General features: G+C 45.1%; 1 protein-coding gene and 1 non-coding gene across 3 annotated transcripts in view; one reads left to right on the top strand and one right to left on the bottom strand.

The window, feature by feature from the left end:
- hmcn1 (hemicentin 1) overlaps positions 1-2,332 on the bottom strand; it is a 74,735-nt gene extending 72,403 nt beyond the window's left edge. For both annotated transcript variants that reach the window (XM_035647251.2, XM_047336707.1), the window contains exon 1: positions 1,634-2,332. In XM_035647251.2, coding sequence (XP_035503144.2) covers positions 1,634-1,904 — 271 coding nt within the window. In that variant the 5' untranslated portion in view covers positions 1,905-2,332. The remainder of the gene's footprint in view (positions 1-1,633) is intronic.
- Positions 2,333-13,692: 11,360 nt separating this feature from the next.
- Positions 13,693-13,774, top strand: trnas-aga. Its single transcript has one exon. It is a non-coding gene; the product is annotated as a tRNA-Ser (tRNA).
- The last annotated feature ends 1,875 nt before the right edge of the window (positions 13,775-15,649 follow it).

Below are 15,649 nucleotides of genomic sequence, written 5' to 3'. Positions count from 1 at the left end.
ACATTTTTAAGGAGCCAGTGAACGTCACTTGGTGGTGAGCGACGAACACACGAGGACATGCAGTTTGCGCAGAGAAGTCGACGCTCAAGTTCTGCTTCAGGCTGTCGCAGTTTCAGTGCGAGCAAAGCGTTAAAATGACTTCCAACTCGAGCTAACATTATGAATCAAGTTATAATCACGCCATTCTTTCACGACGACTGCTTTGTCCAAGACACAACGCATCGCAGCTCTTTTATCATCCGCCAAATGACCTGAGATTTTCTTTCACCACCGGAGACGCACAATGATGAATTCCTCGTCTGCAAACGCTTATGTGTACACTGAGCATATTTCTTCTTTGAATATAATTGTTGTTCTAGGCACAGCGCTGTCGGATTGAACCGGTGAGCGAGGAGTTGTGCTCCATGAGAATTTTGTGACATGCCGAAATGTAGCGGAGGAGAACAAACATCTGGAATAGGAATCTGCCTCCTCACCCCACGGATCACCTCTCTCCCTATTCATTTCTTTCCCTCGCTCAGATCTGGTGCCAGGTGTATTTAGGTGCAACGGATTCATGCACATATATCTGTATATAGATACACATGTTTATATCGCCGACAAGATTTGGCTTCAGAACATTCTGGATTTTATTTGCCAGGAGATAATTTGGATAAGCTGCAGTCAAATTCTTGAGTGAGCACAACACACACTCAAACATCCTCTCGGTTGTCTCCCCTTTCTGTCACTGTGCCTGGGTCTCTGTTGACCTTTGTAAGATCTGCACTGGTGTGTTTTACTTGCCACACACTCTGTGCGCACACAGCAGCGTCTCCCCTCGCTCTCGCCGGCGTCGAATGAGCATTTTTTTTGCAGTTGGACACCTTCCACTTCTCACCTCCCAATCAGCACACAAACCCCCCCACCATGACATGGCCTGACAGCAGCCCTTTGGTGGAGTGTGTTTTTATTTTATTTTTTGTGAGCAGGTAGAGTGACCTCTCCTTCTCCTCCTCTTCCTCCTGCTCCTGCTCCTGCTCCTCTCACAAAATAGTAATTACAGGAACCGTAACACAGCAAAACTGTCAAACTTCAAGTGTCAACCGAAGTTGAGCTGTGGCGGTGATGGTGAACAGAAAATACTCGTGTAACCAAGGCAGCCTACCTATAACCTCCAACCGCTCGGTTTGCCACAGGCCCCTGGAGGACGCGAATCCTGCTTCACGTGAATGAACTCGCCACCTCTGACCCCACATGGGCCCAATGATACAGCATGTGGCCCAGGCATTAAACGGGCCGCTCGGGATGAGAGAGCACCAGGGGTGATGATAATCACCATGCTCTGCGCGTCGCAAACCTCGAGCCACGCACACTAACCCCGGCGGAATGCTAATGATAGTGACCGCGCCACGCCGAACATCTGTGCGCCCGGGACCGACCCGACCCCCCCACACCCAGAGTTCCTCCTCTGGAGATGTGAGGAACTTTGGGCTTTCAGGGGGGGGGGGGGGGGGCGGCTTGTGCGCCAACTATTACACTTCTCACCTTGTCCGCGACCCGTAAATAATCACAACACTGCGCGCACGTCGTGCGTAACGGGGGAAACAAATCGATAAGCACGACAGCCCCCGCGCCGGTGGACCTTCGCTGTTACCTGGGTCATGGAAGGGGACCAGGGCGAAGTTATACAGGGGCCTCTTCGGTCTGCTCAGCGACGTCTCCAAAATCTTGGACGCGCCCTCGATGACCTGCACCAGGTCGTCGTACATGGAGCCGGTCACATCGAACACGAACGCCAGGGTGGATGCGCCCTCCGGGATGTCCCCCACCTCCTCCTCCGCGGAGGAGCCGGCCCCGGTGGCCGGCTGGCCGGCGCACAGCGCCGCTGTCAGCGCCAGGGACAGCCACAGCAACCTGGAGCCCATTTCCAGATCCAAGCGCTCAGGGCAGGAGTGTCTCTGTGTTTCCTTGTCGCCCCCCCCCCCAAAAAAAAATTCGGAACCCTTAAGGTGAATCTCGAGCCGACGGCAGAGACATCAGGCTCCCGAGAGCGGACAGGGTGTGTGTGTGTGTGTGTGTGTGTGTGTGTGGGGAGCAACTTAGAAATGTCTCGAAATGTCACAACATCAGTCCAATAAAGTGGAGTGAATGAATCCCGCGCTGCTGCTTCTGCTTCTTCTTCTTCTTCTGCTTCTTCTTCTTCTTCTTCTTCTTCTCCTTCTTCTCCTTCTTCTCCTCCTCCTCCGTCCACCTCCTCTCACCTCCCGTGAGCTGGAACTCGAGAGGTCTGCAGCAGCTGTTGTCTGCTGGATGTGCAGACTCGGGACAGGAGCCCTTGTTCAGCTCGCTCGCACAAAGACCACCTCTCAGCTGGCCGGCGCGGAGTGCCCCATGCAGAACACGCAGGGCTCTGATTGGACGAGGCCTTTTTGGGGGGCTACTCGGAGCGACCGTGCGCGCAACTTGACGTTACACAACGACGACGTCACGAAATGTCTCGAATGAACAAAATATCGACCAGTAGAAAACGCGTAATTTGGATAGACTTGCATGGCAGTTACGCGCACCTGTTGCACCTCTCGCCGATGTGTTGTAGAAGCAGGCATTTAAATGCACATTATTATTTTGGCAATTCATTTTTTGAATTACTTTGATCCCTCATATTCAGACATAGAAAGGAATACATGATCTCCAGTGCGTTCACACAGATCCAGGTTCAGACTGTTCGGATCCTCTTCGGCTTTGTGTTTTTTCTATATTGTGCTCTATGTTGCCACCTAGAGGCTGTAGTCTGACCCCACACTTCATTAACTGCCACAGTGACACACGTGCAAAATTCCCAGTGCAAATGTAAAAATATGTATGAGCTTTTAGTATGTCTACACAGCTGCTCTTAAAAAAGCCTCAATAGTTTCGAAATGTTGTGAGCTGGATAAAATTTCACAAACTTATAAAAACCTCTGGCGTTGGCCAACTTCAGTTTAGCTTCAGCATGTGCAGAAGGCCAGAAATCCCACTGTAATTTCTGAATCATATATATATATAATAATTTTCTAGTATTAGCAAAGGTGTGTACCAATTAAACTTCCAAGAGAGTGTATGGTCACTTTATACCAATTACCTGGTAGCCAGCAAAGACTGGCATGAAGTTTGTCATTGCCAAACTTGGGGTTTTTGTTTTCTCTTGCAGTGTCCAGACTTTGTGCAAAGATAAATTGGACAACTAATTCAGTAGAGAGAGATTATGACAGGAGCAATTCTGCCAACAGGAGTTATTGAAAACTGCTTAAGGCTTTAGGCCAAAGAGGTAAAGTTATCATTTTGTTTAAAACAACACAGATTATAGAAAATTCCAAAAGAATTTGTGCATCTGACCTTTTCTTTTTTCCTTCTGTCCTGTCCCATGAAACGTCTCACGACTGGGGTATTTATATTCTAACTTATTGGTTCTTTTATTTAAGCAAAGTATGAGTACTTGTACCCCTGTTGCTCTGCAGGCATCGTTTGTTCTCCCCTCCCTTCACACAACCATTGTAAACTGCAATTGCCTCATTTCGGCACTGGGGGGAGCTAGTCCACCACCAATATCTCACATTGCTGTTGTGGCATCAGGGCTTCAATAATGGATCAGAATATATAAGAGTTATTGGAGCAAGATGTGTGTTTTAAAGGTTAAAGGAGAGTACAAAAATATTTTTTATATTTTTTTATATTTACACTCATTCATTTGGCAGATGCTTCAGTATTTAATTGCTAAAACTACTCATTAAGAAGGGCTAGTGTTAGGCATGTTTGAGGTGTGAGAGGGAGAGATAGACGGGGATGTCCCCTGCTCTGATGGTGTTTGGGAGCTCATGCCACTACAAATTTAAACAGTCTGTGATTTACTTGATGCAGCCCCCAGAGTCTCTCTGCAGACGAGCATCAGGGACTTTGATCCTGGCGGCCATGGGTCGCCACCTGGGTCTTTACCGGAGGATGTTGACAGAAAAGTTGCATGGAAACATTCAAATGAGGAGCCGAGCATCACTGTAATGCACACACTCAAATGATGTAGGTATAAGTGAGCCTCCGCCGGTGACAAACTTTGCATGGCAAACAAATATGGCGCGGTCTGAAGCTTCTTGAAAAATGCTCCGTGGTAAATCTAGCGTGCAGGCAGAGGCAGTGATTACACAACGTCTTTCCTCACATAAATAAATCACATCTTTTCCAAGCAGAAATTACAGGACTCTGAGGCGCATCCCTTTCCTAACAAGCTCATACAGGAAAAAATAAAATAAAAGGGATTGTTGGTTCACCCATTCAAACATACCATGGTTCGTTTTTTTTTTGTCGACAGAGGCATGATTCCTTGCCCATGTGCCGGCAGATTTGGAATATGATTGACTCATCCCGAAGCAGTCGGCGGAAGCACACTTGTGGATATTGTGACTCAACAGTCCTGGGTGTGTGTGTGTGTGCATGCGCTTCCTTGGAAATGAGGTGAAGAGGTTGGAGATAGTCTGAGTCAGAGAGCTGGAAGCCTATCAGGAAGTGCATCTACTTTTAAAACACATTTGTAAATAATTTCTCTCAGACACAGTTATACAGGTAATACAGCAGATCCAATTCTGCTGAAGTGAAGAGATTCATTATCAGGCGTGAGCATATCACTCGCACAATGTTTCATTTCATTAGGAGCTGGTACAGTTCAAATTAACCTCCATGACCTTTTGCCATAAAAGTGTATATGATTAAAGAGATAGCATAATCCTGTGTTTATTATTACAGAAGGATAATCAGCTGTGCTTCATCACCAATTTAGAATAGAAAATTCATTTTTGGGCCTCAGATTTATCTGCATGAAAAGGGGAAATTGCTGCAACTAAAATCAGAACGTAAACTGGATTTACATGATCATTTCTATAATAAAGCTTGAAGAGTTAGTTGGTTTGGCTTTGTATTTAGTTGTAGTTGGCGTCCATCTTGTCTTCACCTTGTGTATTATTTGGCCAAACCAGTATATATGTTCTCCCATATGTCATTGATAGAGGTCTGTTTATGCCGTTAACACCTAATATGTTAAGATGGTGTCTTTAGTATAGTGATATTTTTATGCCCTCTTTTATAGTTGTTGAGTTGTGTGTTTTATGGTGATTATAGTATTCCCTGCTTTGTGACCAGAATCTCCTCTTTCCTCTTTGCCCCACTGCTTGGTCCCTGACAAGTAGTTGACAGAAATAATTTCATTCTGTGCTGGTGAAAAACCTCCGTCTGTGTGTTACTTTTTTTTTGTATCTGAAGCTAAACGGCCACGGGATTGGTTTTGGCACACCGGCTGTTTGTTTTAGTTTCCTGTAGGGCTCGGTGGCTTGGCAGGTACACACGTGCCCAAGGCGGTTGTTCTTCAACCGAACCTGACAAGAGCACATCATTCTGTGACCTTGTCATTAAAAAGTTGCATAACATCTTTTTCCATTACACAATAAACCCTGAACCGGCTTTCACAAACTGACAGCTGATTAGAGAAGAATGAACACGTAGGCCCTCCGTCACTCTAACTGCACTGTTGCTGTGTTGCTTCTACAGTGTGAAAATCAAACGTTTTTTTTCGAAAAATCCTGCAGTGCAGGTTTCAGAAAGACTGCAGGTGGAGATTCCATCAGCGACTGAAAGTGATGGGGAGTTTAAAGACGCTCGACACTCGACGGAGGCAGTTACATGTAGGTGCAGTGAAGATAATAAAACATGAAAAACGTCAGGTTATCAAGGCTACCGGCTGGGTAGATTTAAACAGAGAAACCCCACTCAGAAAGACAGAGAGGAACAACAGAGGCTCGGGCAAATTCCAGAGCAACAGATCAGCAGAATACGGACGACAAACGGGAAAGTGAACAGACAAACTGACGGAGAGGGCTGAGAGACTGAATGCACAAGGTAGGCAGGGATGACTGGACAAAGGTGGAACGTGGCAGGGCAGGACGGACAATCACAAAAGGGGAAACCCTAGGACAAAGAGTAAAACAACCAACGGGCACACAAGGTGCGAAAAAGACCAAAAGCTCCAGAAGGCAGCTCATGACAGTATGGATATAGTATGTAATAAAGTGCGTCGACTCCATCATTTTTTCAGACATGGAAGTGCAACAGAGATTGCACTGACTATTTTGACCACGTATGAAAAAATTCCTACGTTGCAGCCTTTCCCCCTTTCCCTACTCATGAATAATGGGGTGGTTGCAAAATGAATATAGGTGTGGAATCCTCAAACGGGAAAGGAGGGAAATCGACGAGAGAGCAAAATGTCGTTTTGATGCCACGACGCCAGTGCTGCGTCACTCCGTCTCTGTGAGCCGGAGAGGTCCGAAAGTCTTTAAAGGGGAAGAGCGGGAGAGAGTCGGGCCACAATACAGTCCTTCTTCTAGCCTTTTCCCCGGCCCCCTCTCTCTCTCTCTCAATTGTTCTCAAGAAGTGTACTCGGGTGGGAAAAAGGGTGAGAAGTCGCCAGAAAAACGCGGGGGAGTGTTGCGTTTGTCTGCGATCCTGTCGTGAGACAACGCTCCTGCAGACGCAGATGAGGTTCGTCGTTCTGTCTCTGTGCCTGCGTTGTGGTTTTACTCTACAGCTGCCAAAGTGCAAATCACTGGCTGCCGAGTGCCGGCTCACAGGACAGGCGGCATTGTGCCACACGAACAGCCGCCCCTCTGTCCCTGCAAAACAAGATCCTCATGACACATGTGCCCCATCCCTCCAGAGTGAGCCGACCGGAGGGGCTGCCCCCCGGGGGCCTGGTGCTCTGTTGCCCAACGCACCTAATCCCCGGACTTAGCCGCCTCTCATCTCCCCAAAGTCCCTCTTTTGTGGTGAACATAACTCATCTGGCCAATGAGCCTCAGTGGTTGTGCACACGCACACCAACACGCCCTCTGTAACTCCTATCCATTCTTTCTTTTTGTCTCTCTCTCTCTCTCGCCCACCGCGGGGGTCTCGCTTTCATAAACCCACTGTACAGTATAGTCGGGGGGGGGGTGCCCACGCGAATACCAGAATCTGTGTGCAGAAAATAATCGTCTTCATTCTCGCTCTCTCTCTCTCTTACACACACACACACACACACACACACACACACGGTCAGACATCAGTGTCGCTGGATCTGGAGTTTGTTTGGAAAAAATTGAAAGTAAGTGGAAGAACGGAGAAGCTTGAGAACAGCAGACGCGCAGCACATGCAGAGGAAAAGGAAAAGGGGGAGAGTTTCACTCGGGGGACATGTTGCCCTTTGAGAAGGACTTGACCTCTTGCCGTTCGTTCCTTTGGGGCACAAGAAAATAACTGCTGAGTTGAGACGTCTGACTTGTGAAAAATCAGGACACTCACTTTCAGTCAGGTGATATATTATGGATGAGGAAAGAAGAAGAAGCCTCTCTTCTATCCGTCAGAACTGGATCTGGCCAGACTGCCGCCCCATTACATAATTTCAACGTCCCCCTGCGCCTCCCTCTGTCACCCTCTTCACTTGGGCCTCTGGTGTTGTTTAGGGTTCGCCTTCTCTTCTGAAGCTACTTGTAATGCTAATCACATACATGATAAGCGTCCATGCTGGGGTTTTTTTCTTAACAGACTGGGCGAGAACAGCGCGCGCGCCTTCACGCAGCGGACGTGCACGTGTGCATGTGAGGGTGTGGACGTGACCGACAGTGAAAGGAGAGATACCGACACTGTGGCAAGGACAAGACTCGTAAAGTTTCATTTGCATTTGGAAAAATGCTCCCGCGCACTCTGCACATTCACTGCAAGTGTGCGGTAAATCCCCACATTAGGTCATTTTGACTGACACAATATATCTATTTGTCACTTACCAGTGTGTCAACTAGCTTGTGATTGATTTTGAAAAAATGAATTTGTGAGATTAATTAATCGGTAGAAATGCTCCATGTTTGAAGTCGCTTATTTCAGATATATCTTGGTATGAGATCAAAACATTTTTGGCTTCGCCCGCTTGTGGTTTTAGAAAGAATTGTAGGTGTTTCGCAATCAAGCAATAGATTAAAATCTCCCAATCTGGAGATATATTCGCAAACATCAGACAGTGGACTTGTCCGATAAATCGAATGTAAATCCATCACGTTCCACCGAAGCAGAAGTGGATGCACAGTTAACTGTTAGACGGTTGTGTTACGTGCTACTACCACTACTTGGGTCAGTCATACGACTTCTTCTATCTGAACAAATCAAACTGTGGCAACAGCTTTCGGTTCGTTCAACCTGTCGGCAGCTACTGACAGAGAAGATATGACAAGAGAACAGAACAGAACCGAACAGAACCCAAGAACAACTGAGCTTTTCCTTGTTATTCTACCCCGTTCATCCCTCCATCCCTCCTTCCTCTCCATGCCCTCACCTGTATCCCTCTTGCCCCCCGTTGCTAACATTACTCCTTTTTTTCATTTCAGTTTCGCAGAGGGATGCGTGGAGGGATCAAGAGTGAGAAGGAATTTAAGCGGAAGTAATTGCTCAGAGGAAAGGGAGAATGAAAAGAGAGGTGGGTGGACGCACACAAAGTCTGTTACGCAATAAATGTGCTGCGTGTGTCTTTCTCAGGCTGTCTGGCAACCGCTTCCCGCCTTCTCTTACATAAACACACGCACCTGCATGCAAGCGGCCCCCATTCATTCACACACGAGATGCAAAACAAGGAGCAGTGCACACACCAGAATATTATGGAAAATGAGGATTTGTATCTTCCCATTCAACCCGTTTCCCAAAATAACATCCTGACCTTGTCCCACTGGAGGAACCTCTGCCATAATCACAGTTGAATTTTCATCCCTTCACAGCCCACTAGTCTGCTCCCGACAGAAGGCATAAGGCATACTGTAGGTGTGTGTGTGTGTGTGTGTGTGTGTGTGTGTGTGTGTGTGTGTGTGTGTGTGTCGAGGGTCATGTTTTGCTCCTCTACAGAGGGATCAGATTTAATCAGTAAGTCTGACTTCCCATGGCCTTGAGGAAGCTGACTTCTGAATGTTGATCCTACAGCAAAAGGGAATGTGAGAAAAAGGCCGTGTCTGCATGTTTGAAAAGACTTTCTGCTCCAGCATTGAACATCTAAACATGTAATTAGTCTTAGATATTTCAATCATTAGTTCCAATGGCGTTCATTGAATGAATCATACGCTGAAATTATTCACATTTGGACTTGTTTGTGCTGATGAGCAAGGTCAGGAAGTGTTGCGTGCACTCGCTTCCTCTCGTCAGCATGTGAGTTCCCACCACATATTTTCCTACAGCCTCCCAACACACACGTGTTGCCCTGGCCTGTATGCAAAAAAGACTGTCCTCCAATTGAGCTTGTCTGTCACCTTGTAGTGCAGTGTGAATTAATTTGCGAGGGTTTTCTAAGTTCGTCAGTGAAAATTGGAGTCAAATCATTAGTACTTTTTCCAACGCGTCTTTGTTAAAAAAATATGAGGAGCACTTCCCGAAGACCTCACTTTCACACAGAAACCAAAAGGATATTAATGCGCAAAAAAGAAGAAGTGAGAGTTGTGAGACACAAGTAGCAGATTTGTTGCAAAATCTGAAAAAGAAGAATTAAGAATTATATTCATTCATATTAGTCAGCGGAGACCGTATGTCAAGAAAAATAAGTGCAAAAAGTTTTGGGGTCCCACGGTGAAGACAGACTCTATAGCACGTAAAATATCAAGCAAATTAATTAGGTTATTAGTTTAACATACCCCATATGAAAGTGTGTAGTGAATCTAACATTAATAAATGTTCTAAAACAGAAAAGGTATGACAGAAGAGTAGAGCTGGTGCCATTGTTAAACTAACAGGCTTAGCTTTGTCCTTGTCGTTTACAACTTTGACACCTCAACCCTGTTAATATTAACGAAAATAAAACTTGGCGGTGCTTCACCTGTGTTTTTGATTCAGTTCACCTGCGCTTGACTCCCAGCGAGGAAACCATTAACTCTGGTGCGGGTTAAAGATTGTTGCCCTGGACCGTTTTGTCAACTGCGTCGGATGGTTAATGGAAAACTAGCGGGGTCCCTTAAAATGCCTTTGCACTTAAACAATTTGATATTAACACGGTGCAGCTACGGTGGGGCACCTTTGCGTGCATCTGACGGTGGAAATGAATAGAAGAATTCAGGGAAGACATTTTGGCCGGTCACATATGGACAGGCGTAAATATCGAAAATCAATGATGGCTCAAGTCACACTGATATCCTTAACCAGGGCAGACCTGTTCATTTTTTAATTTTTAAACAACTGTGTCTGTCCTTATATGACCAGTCAAAATATGTGCCCTGAAATAAAAGGCCTCTGACATCAAGACTTTCAATGACTGGCATAAATCACAGTTCTTTGATTGTTATTTTTCTACCGCATTGCTCCACATCCTTCCCATTAGTCTTTCTGTTCAAATGTGTTTTTTTCTGACTGATTGCAGAGAAATGGGCAAATGTAGCAAAAACACACACACACACACACACACACACACACACACACACACACACAAACACACAAACACACACACACACACACACACACACACACACAGAGTCATGCACTGAATCACAATCATATATGTTGTAAAATATGTGGATATGTACGTGTAAGACAAATTCATATTGCAATAATGTCGACCGCAGAGCCACCACAGTGGGTTTCAGGTTACTCATACACTTCACCACAGTAACACAGGGACGACGGCTACAGGGACTAGATTTATTCGTGGGGAAAGGAGCATCGACAAGGTCACTGCAGGTTTCCTAGACAGAGATCAGCGTGGGTGCTGCTGCTGCTGCTGCTGCTGTGTGTGTGTGTGTGTGTGTGTGTGTGTGTGTGTTTGTTGCTGGATAAGCAGAGTGTGTGCTTTGGCTGGTCTGTGTGACTTCCTGGTCGGATTTTCTAAACACTGAAATTCTGGCAAAAATCACTCCTGAAATAGCACAGCTCTGACAACACAAGCAGACTGTTGCGACAAGCATATTCAGCTCTCCCTTCTTGGATCGGGAGGCTTCACCGTATATCAGCTCAGTGACCTTGCTCCTCAATGAAAGGCGAGGATTTTATTTCTGAGCCGGCACATGTACGTTGAGCTTGTGCTCTCCACTGCATGTCACATGATATTTGCACCATCTTTCTTATTCACCTGACATAAACATCATTGTGAGCATGTGCTCCGTCAAATTCTCCACCCCATGTGATCTCAACAAATCAATCTGTTTCACATCAAACAGCTCGAAGATGACCTTTAGGCAAGGCCAAAGATACGACTCTAAAAAACGGAGTGGTTGTTTTTGGCCACAACACAGGATCGGGGTCAAAAGATCATCACTGCTGGAATGTGACACTGACAAACACACAAGACAAACGTGGAACAAAGGCCGTAATATGAGACCATCTGTAAAGTCACTATTTGCATTATTATTGTCTCAATGCTGCATTTTATCTGATGTCCTTTCTGATTTTTAATAAAGAAAACAATCTTCCCCCTTGCTTTCTTCAGCTACAACGTTCTTTTGCACCTTTTAATGGTCACAAGCATATAAAAAACTGATCTCTCATACTAATCATGCATTATGAAATGCATTTTTGTATTTGTTTTTTACACTTTTTATACAAATATTCATAAATATGTGTTTTTCTCAAGTGCGGTGTTGTCACATTTTGTTGTGCCATGTTCAGTTTATTGTGTTTTCATATCCTGTGCTATATGGAGTGCGATAGCCATGGATTTCTTATGATCCAATTTCTAAAAAGTAAATATTATCGCCTGGCACAGCGCAATACACTGCTGACATTTTCTCTTGGTGCCACAACAAAAACCCATCACAGACAGCATCTTGAATAACACAACGGCACAAATTTTCCACAAGATAAGCACACGCCCTTGACTGTTGTCTTGAATGAGCAGTAGACGCAGACACTTTCAAGGCCGCTGTCTCTATTTCCGTTTGGGGCTGCCGAAGTATCAATGCCAGTTTTTGCCTCTGCGGTATGTGTCTTTAACAGAATGCTAAAATCCACTTTACGTTCAATCACATTGTGTGTGTGTGTGTGTGTGTGTGTGTGTGTGTGTGTGTGTGTGTGTGTGTGTGTGCGTAGTGAATACGGAAGTGAGAGATATGTTGTAAATGTCATCCTCTTACAACACTGCTCATTTAGGAATATAATTCAACGTCATCTGCTCTCCCATGTGCTTCTGCAAGCACAGACACTAAAGTTGAGGGATACTAGAAGCACTTACTATAAAAGTGCATTGAAGTCCCGAGAGGCAGCCTAAAACCCAAACACTGTGAAACATTTGAACACAGAGCACAAAGAAAAGGAAAAAAAAAATCATTGTAGGTGTCAGAACTTTGTCCCTCGTGGCAAGACAGTGTAATTATTTCCCCAGACCTATTTCCCCATGTCAAAGTCCATAGTGTCAATGAGATGCACGGCCCAAGTTCTTATGTCAACCAATTCAAATGTCTCAGAAGTGGGATTAATCCAATTATGCAGACCCACTTATTCCGCCACTCAATTCTGAAGCTCTCACCATCTATCTAGAAGTACATAACTGTGTCTCATCATCATGTATATTAATCATTTCAAAATCTAAAAGGTTCCAGTTTATTGCGGTACGTCTTAGATTAATTCAGCGTTCCTAGACAATTGAGTTCATACGGGTGCAGTCTCGGGTGCAACAGTATTCAAACACGACTGTCATTTGATTTGAATTGCCTTATGGGATTATTAATGTACTTCTGTGACACTGGTGGTCTGACCCCTACAGGACGCACACTGGTTCTAAGTTAAGCCACTTAAAGAGAATATTATGTGTACACAACATGAGCTCGACTTGTGTGTCTATATCTCAACTTTTTGAAGTTTGACCCTTGACCTTACCTAGGTCACCTTCTGCGTCCCACCTGCTCTTACCCCCCTCGGCGGGTCAGACACAGAGAGAAACCTTTTGCAGCACCTGCTCACTTTAACAGTGGAACATTTCCTTTGAGCAGCACTGAGTGTGAACAGAATTGATGATTAACTTTGTATGAGGCGGCGATCCAAATTCTCCCACTGCTTGTTTACTCTGCCATCGTGCTTATTCAAATCATTATTCTGGCGCAGGTAGAGGAAGTGTCTCGCCGATCGGGCCGTGCAAGTTTCGAAGCAGATCAATTGTGATCGGCTAAGGCTGATAAACGCTCGTAATCTGTGCTGATGATAGAGAGAAGGGCAATAATGAGAAAATGTGATGTAACAACTTACTGATGTGGTTCATTCGCTGTGGCCTTAAAAATCGGAAAAACATTTGTGTATCAGTGTGCTATCCCTCAAAGGGGCCGTGCTGCTAACTGGCTCATTACGGAAGGCACAGTGTGATGAGCTGGCGACTGGTACACAACTGCTGTTGCCAGCAGCTTTTTCCTCAGCAACCCACTGTCACCGTGGGTAAAGCGTGCTATGAGCAAGGCTGTGGGATATTAAAATGTTCATTATGAGAGACGAAAGAATTTTAAAGCGTCGGGTATACTGGTGCATGGATTCCAAATCAGCATATCGCAAAGAGGACACAGCTTTTAACATATGTCAAAAACCAGCAAATCTAACCTGAGATTACTGTGTTTTGTGGTAGTGATGATTTTCGAGAACAGGAATAGATGGGTACTAGGTTATCTTTACTCATGTGTGTTTATTATTTCCATTTTGAGAGAAGAGCTGCTGTCATCAGTTGTCGTGGCCGAGTGGTTAAGGCGATGGACTAGAAATCCATTGGGGTCTCCCCGCGCAGGTTCGAATCCTGCCGACAACGGTGTTCCACTTATTGTAAGCTGCTTTGGACAACAGCGCCAGCTTACAGAATGTAGTGTCTGTCTCCCTCCAACCCTCACTACTTGTCCTGGAGTAAACACGAATTGAATATAAATAATTCATATGCACAGATGCATTTCTTGTTGTGAACATGTGCTTTAGGCTAATATGTTTGCATCCTCTCCTCCACTTGAGGCTTCCGTCTGATGTCCCTGATATGGATCTTAAGGGTTTTTTTGTTGTTGTTTTTTTCATGCTTATGTTAAATTATGAATTTCCTGGATCACAACGTAGCCTGCTTCTGGCAATGTGTAATATGTAAGAGGTTTTATGAGTTCAGCTGAGATAATCCTGTCTTAACACACTGGCGAGACAGCAAATAGAGCTCTGCGAGCGAGAGAGAGACAGCAGCAGATTAAAAATACTTGCTTCTAAAATAAAGAGTGGGGAAAAAAGGACGACTGATGTTATTTGTGTGATTCAAAGAAATGAGCATCCAACAAACGGCCAACACTTCGGGCACCAGCATTATTCATAAAAAGAAAAAAAGGGAAGAATCACAGGGGGAAATAGAGTGATGATAACAGAGAGACAGAGATAGAAAGGAATAGAATAAAACAAATTGGATCAGCCAGCCACTGGAATTATCTGAGACCAAACACACTGTCACACGCAAAAGTGGAGCCATCTAAGGTTACCGGCACGGATGGCATGGGCGATCATGTGCCGTCTTAATCGTTTACGTAACATCCAAAGATTTGTATATGCACACAAAACACACACTCGTGTCAACCATGACAAATGGATCAGTCGTAAGACGTTGATATGACATTCTTTAAAGGCCTCCAGACATTGATCCTCCCTGTTGCTCTCAAATAGCCTCGTCGGGTCGTGAGGTTCGTTGATGGACAAAGCCAACCTGGACCTTCCTGAGAATAACTGGTAAGAGAAGGAGCACGTGAGGACTTTGATGCGAATTTAAAAAATCTTTTGGCCACACATTTGTTCTGTCTTGTTGTGGACACCGTTATCTATTAAGTGCATTGTTAAAATTGTCTTGATTTTCGTCGAGGACACGGTTGATTGTTGCGCTTTACTGTCACGTTTCATGTTTATTAAGGTCATTCAAGCAGATGTGGTAATACTTGTACTGTAACATCAGGGCGACTGTGGCTCAGGGGTTGGAGTGGATCATTCACTGGATCATTCACTGTTAGGAAGCTTGGTGGTTCAATCCCTGGCACCTCCAATCCTCGTGTCCAAGTGTCCTTGGTCCAAAAACTGAACCCCAAATTGCCATTGATGGCTTGGCCACCGGAGTGTGAATGGATGATAGATAGAGAAGCACTATATATAGAAGCACCGTATGAATGTGAGTGTGAATGTGCCCTGTGGTGTAAAGCACTTTGAGTGGCTGTTAAGATTAGAAAAACACAACATAAGTCCATTTGGAAACATGGCGACGCAGAAAAACACCGATTTGAAAATTGATTCCGACAACGGGTGGACTCTGAGAGAAAAGCAAGGGTGAGGGTAATGCAGTGTTTTAATGAAAACACAGACTGTTCTGAGTTAAGTAGAACACCTAGTACATTAATTGGAAGCCAGTGTCTCCTCTGGGGAGATCAATGCAACAAGAAAGCAGCCGTGATTTCAGCTAATCAAGTCTTATTCCAGGAAAAACTCGAGCTCGACTGATCCTCTCTCTCTCTCTCTCTCTCTAAGTTTGCAGGACAGACCACGGTAGCAATGATGGTTTTTGAAAATTGTTCCTGGCACCACTCTGAAGTATGAGAAGGGTTTTGTGTGCATGGGATAGAGAGCATGACTCCTGTGACTCTCTAGTGACTCTTTTCCCCCTGTGGGTAGCAGAGGA

Source organism: Scophthalmus maximus, chromosome 13 (genome assembly GCF_022379125.1).
Source record: "Scophthalmus maximus strain ysfricsl-2021 chromosome 13, ASM2237912v1, whole genome shotgun sequence".
Classification (NCBI taxonomy): Eukaryota; Metazoa; Chordata; class Actinopteri; order Pleuronectiformes; family Scophthalmidae; genus Scophthalmus; species Scophthalmus maximus.
Note: the sequence above shows the minus strand (reverse complement) of the source record. Positions and strands in the feature narration are given on the sequence as shown.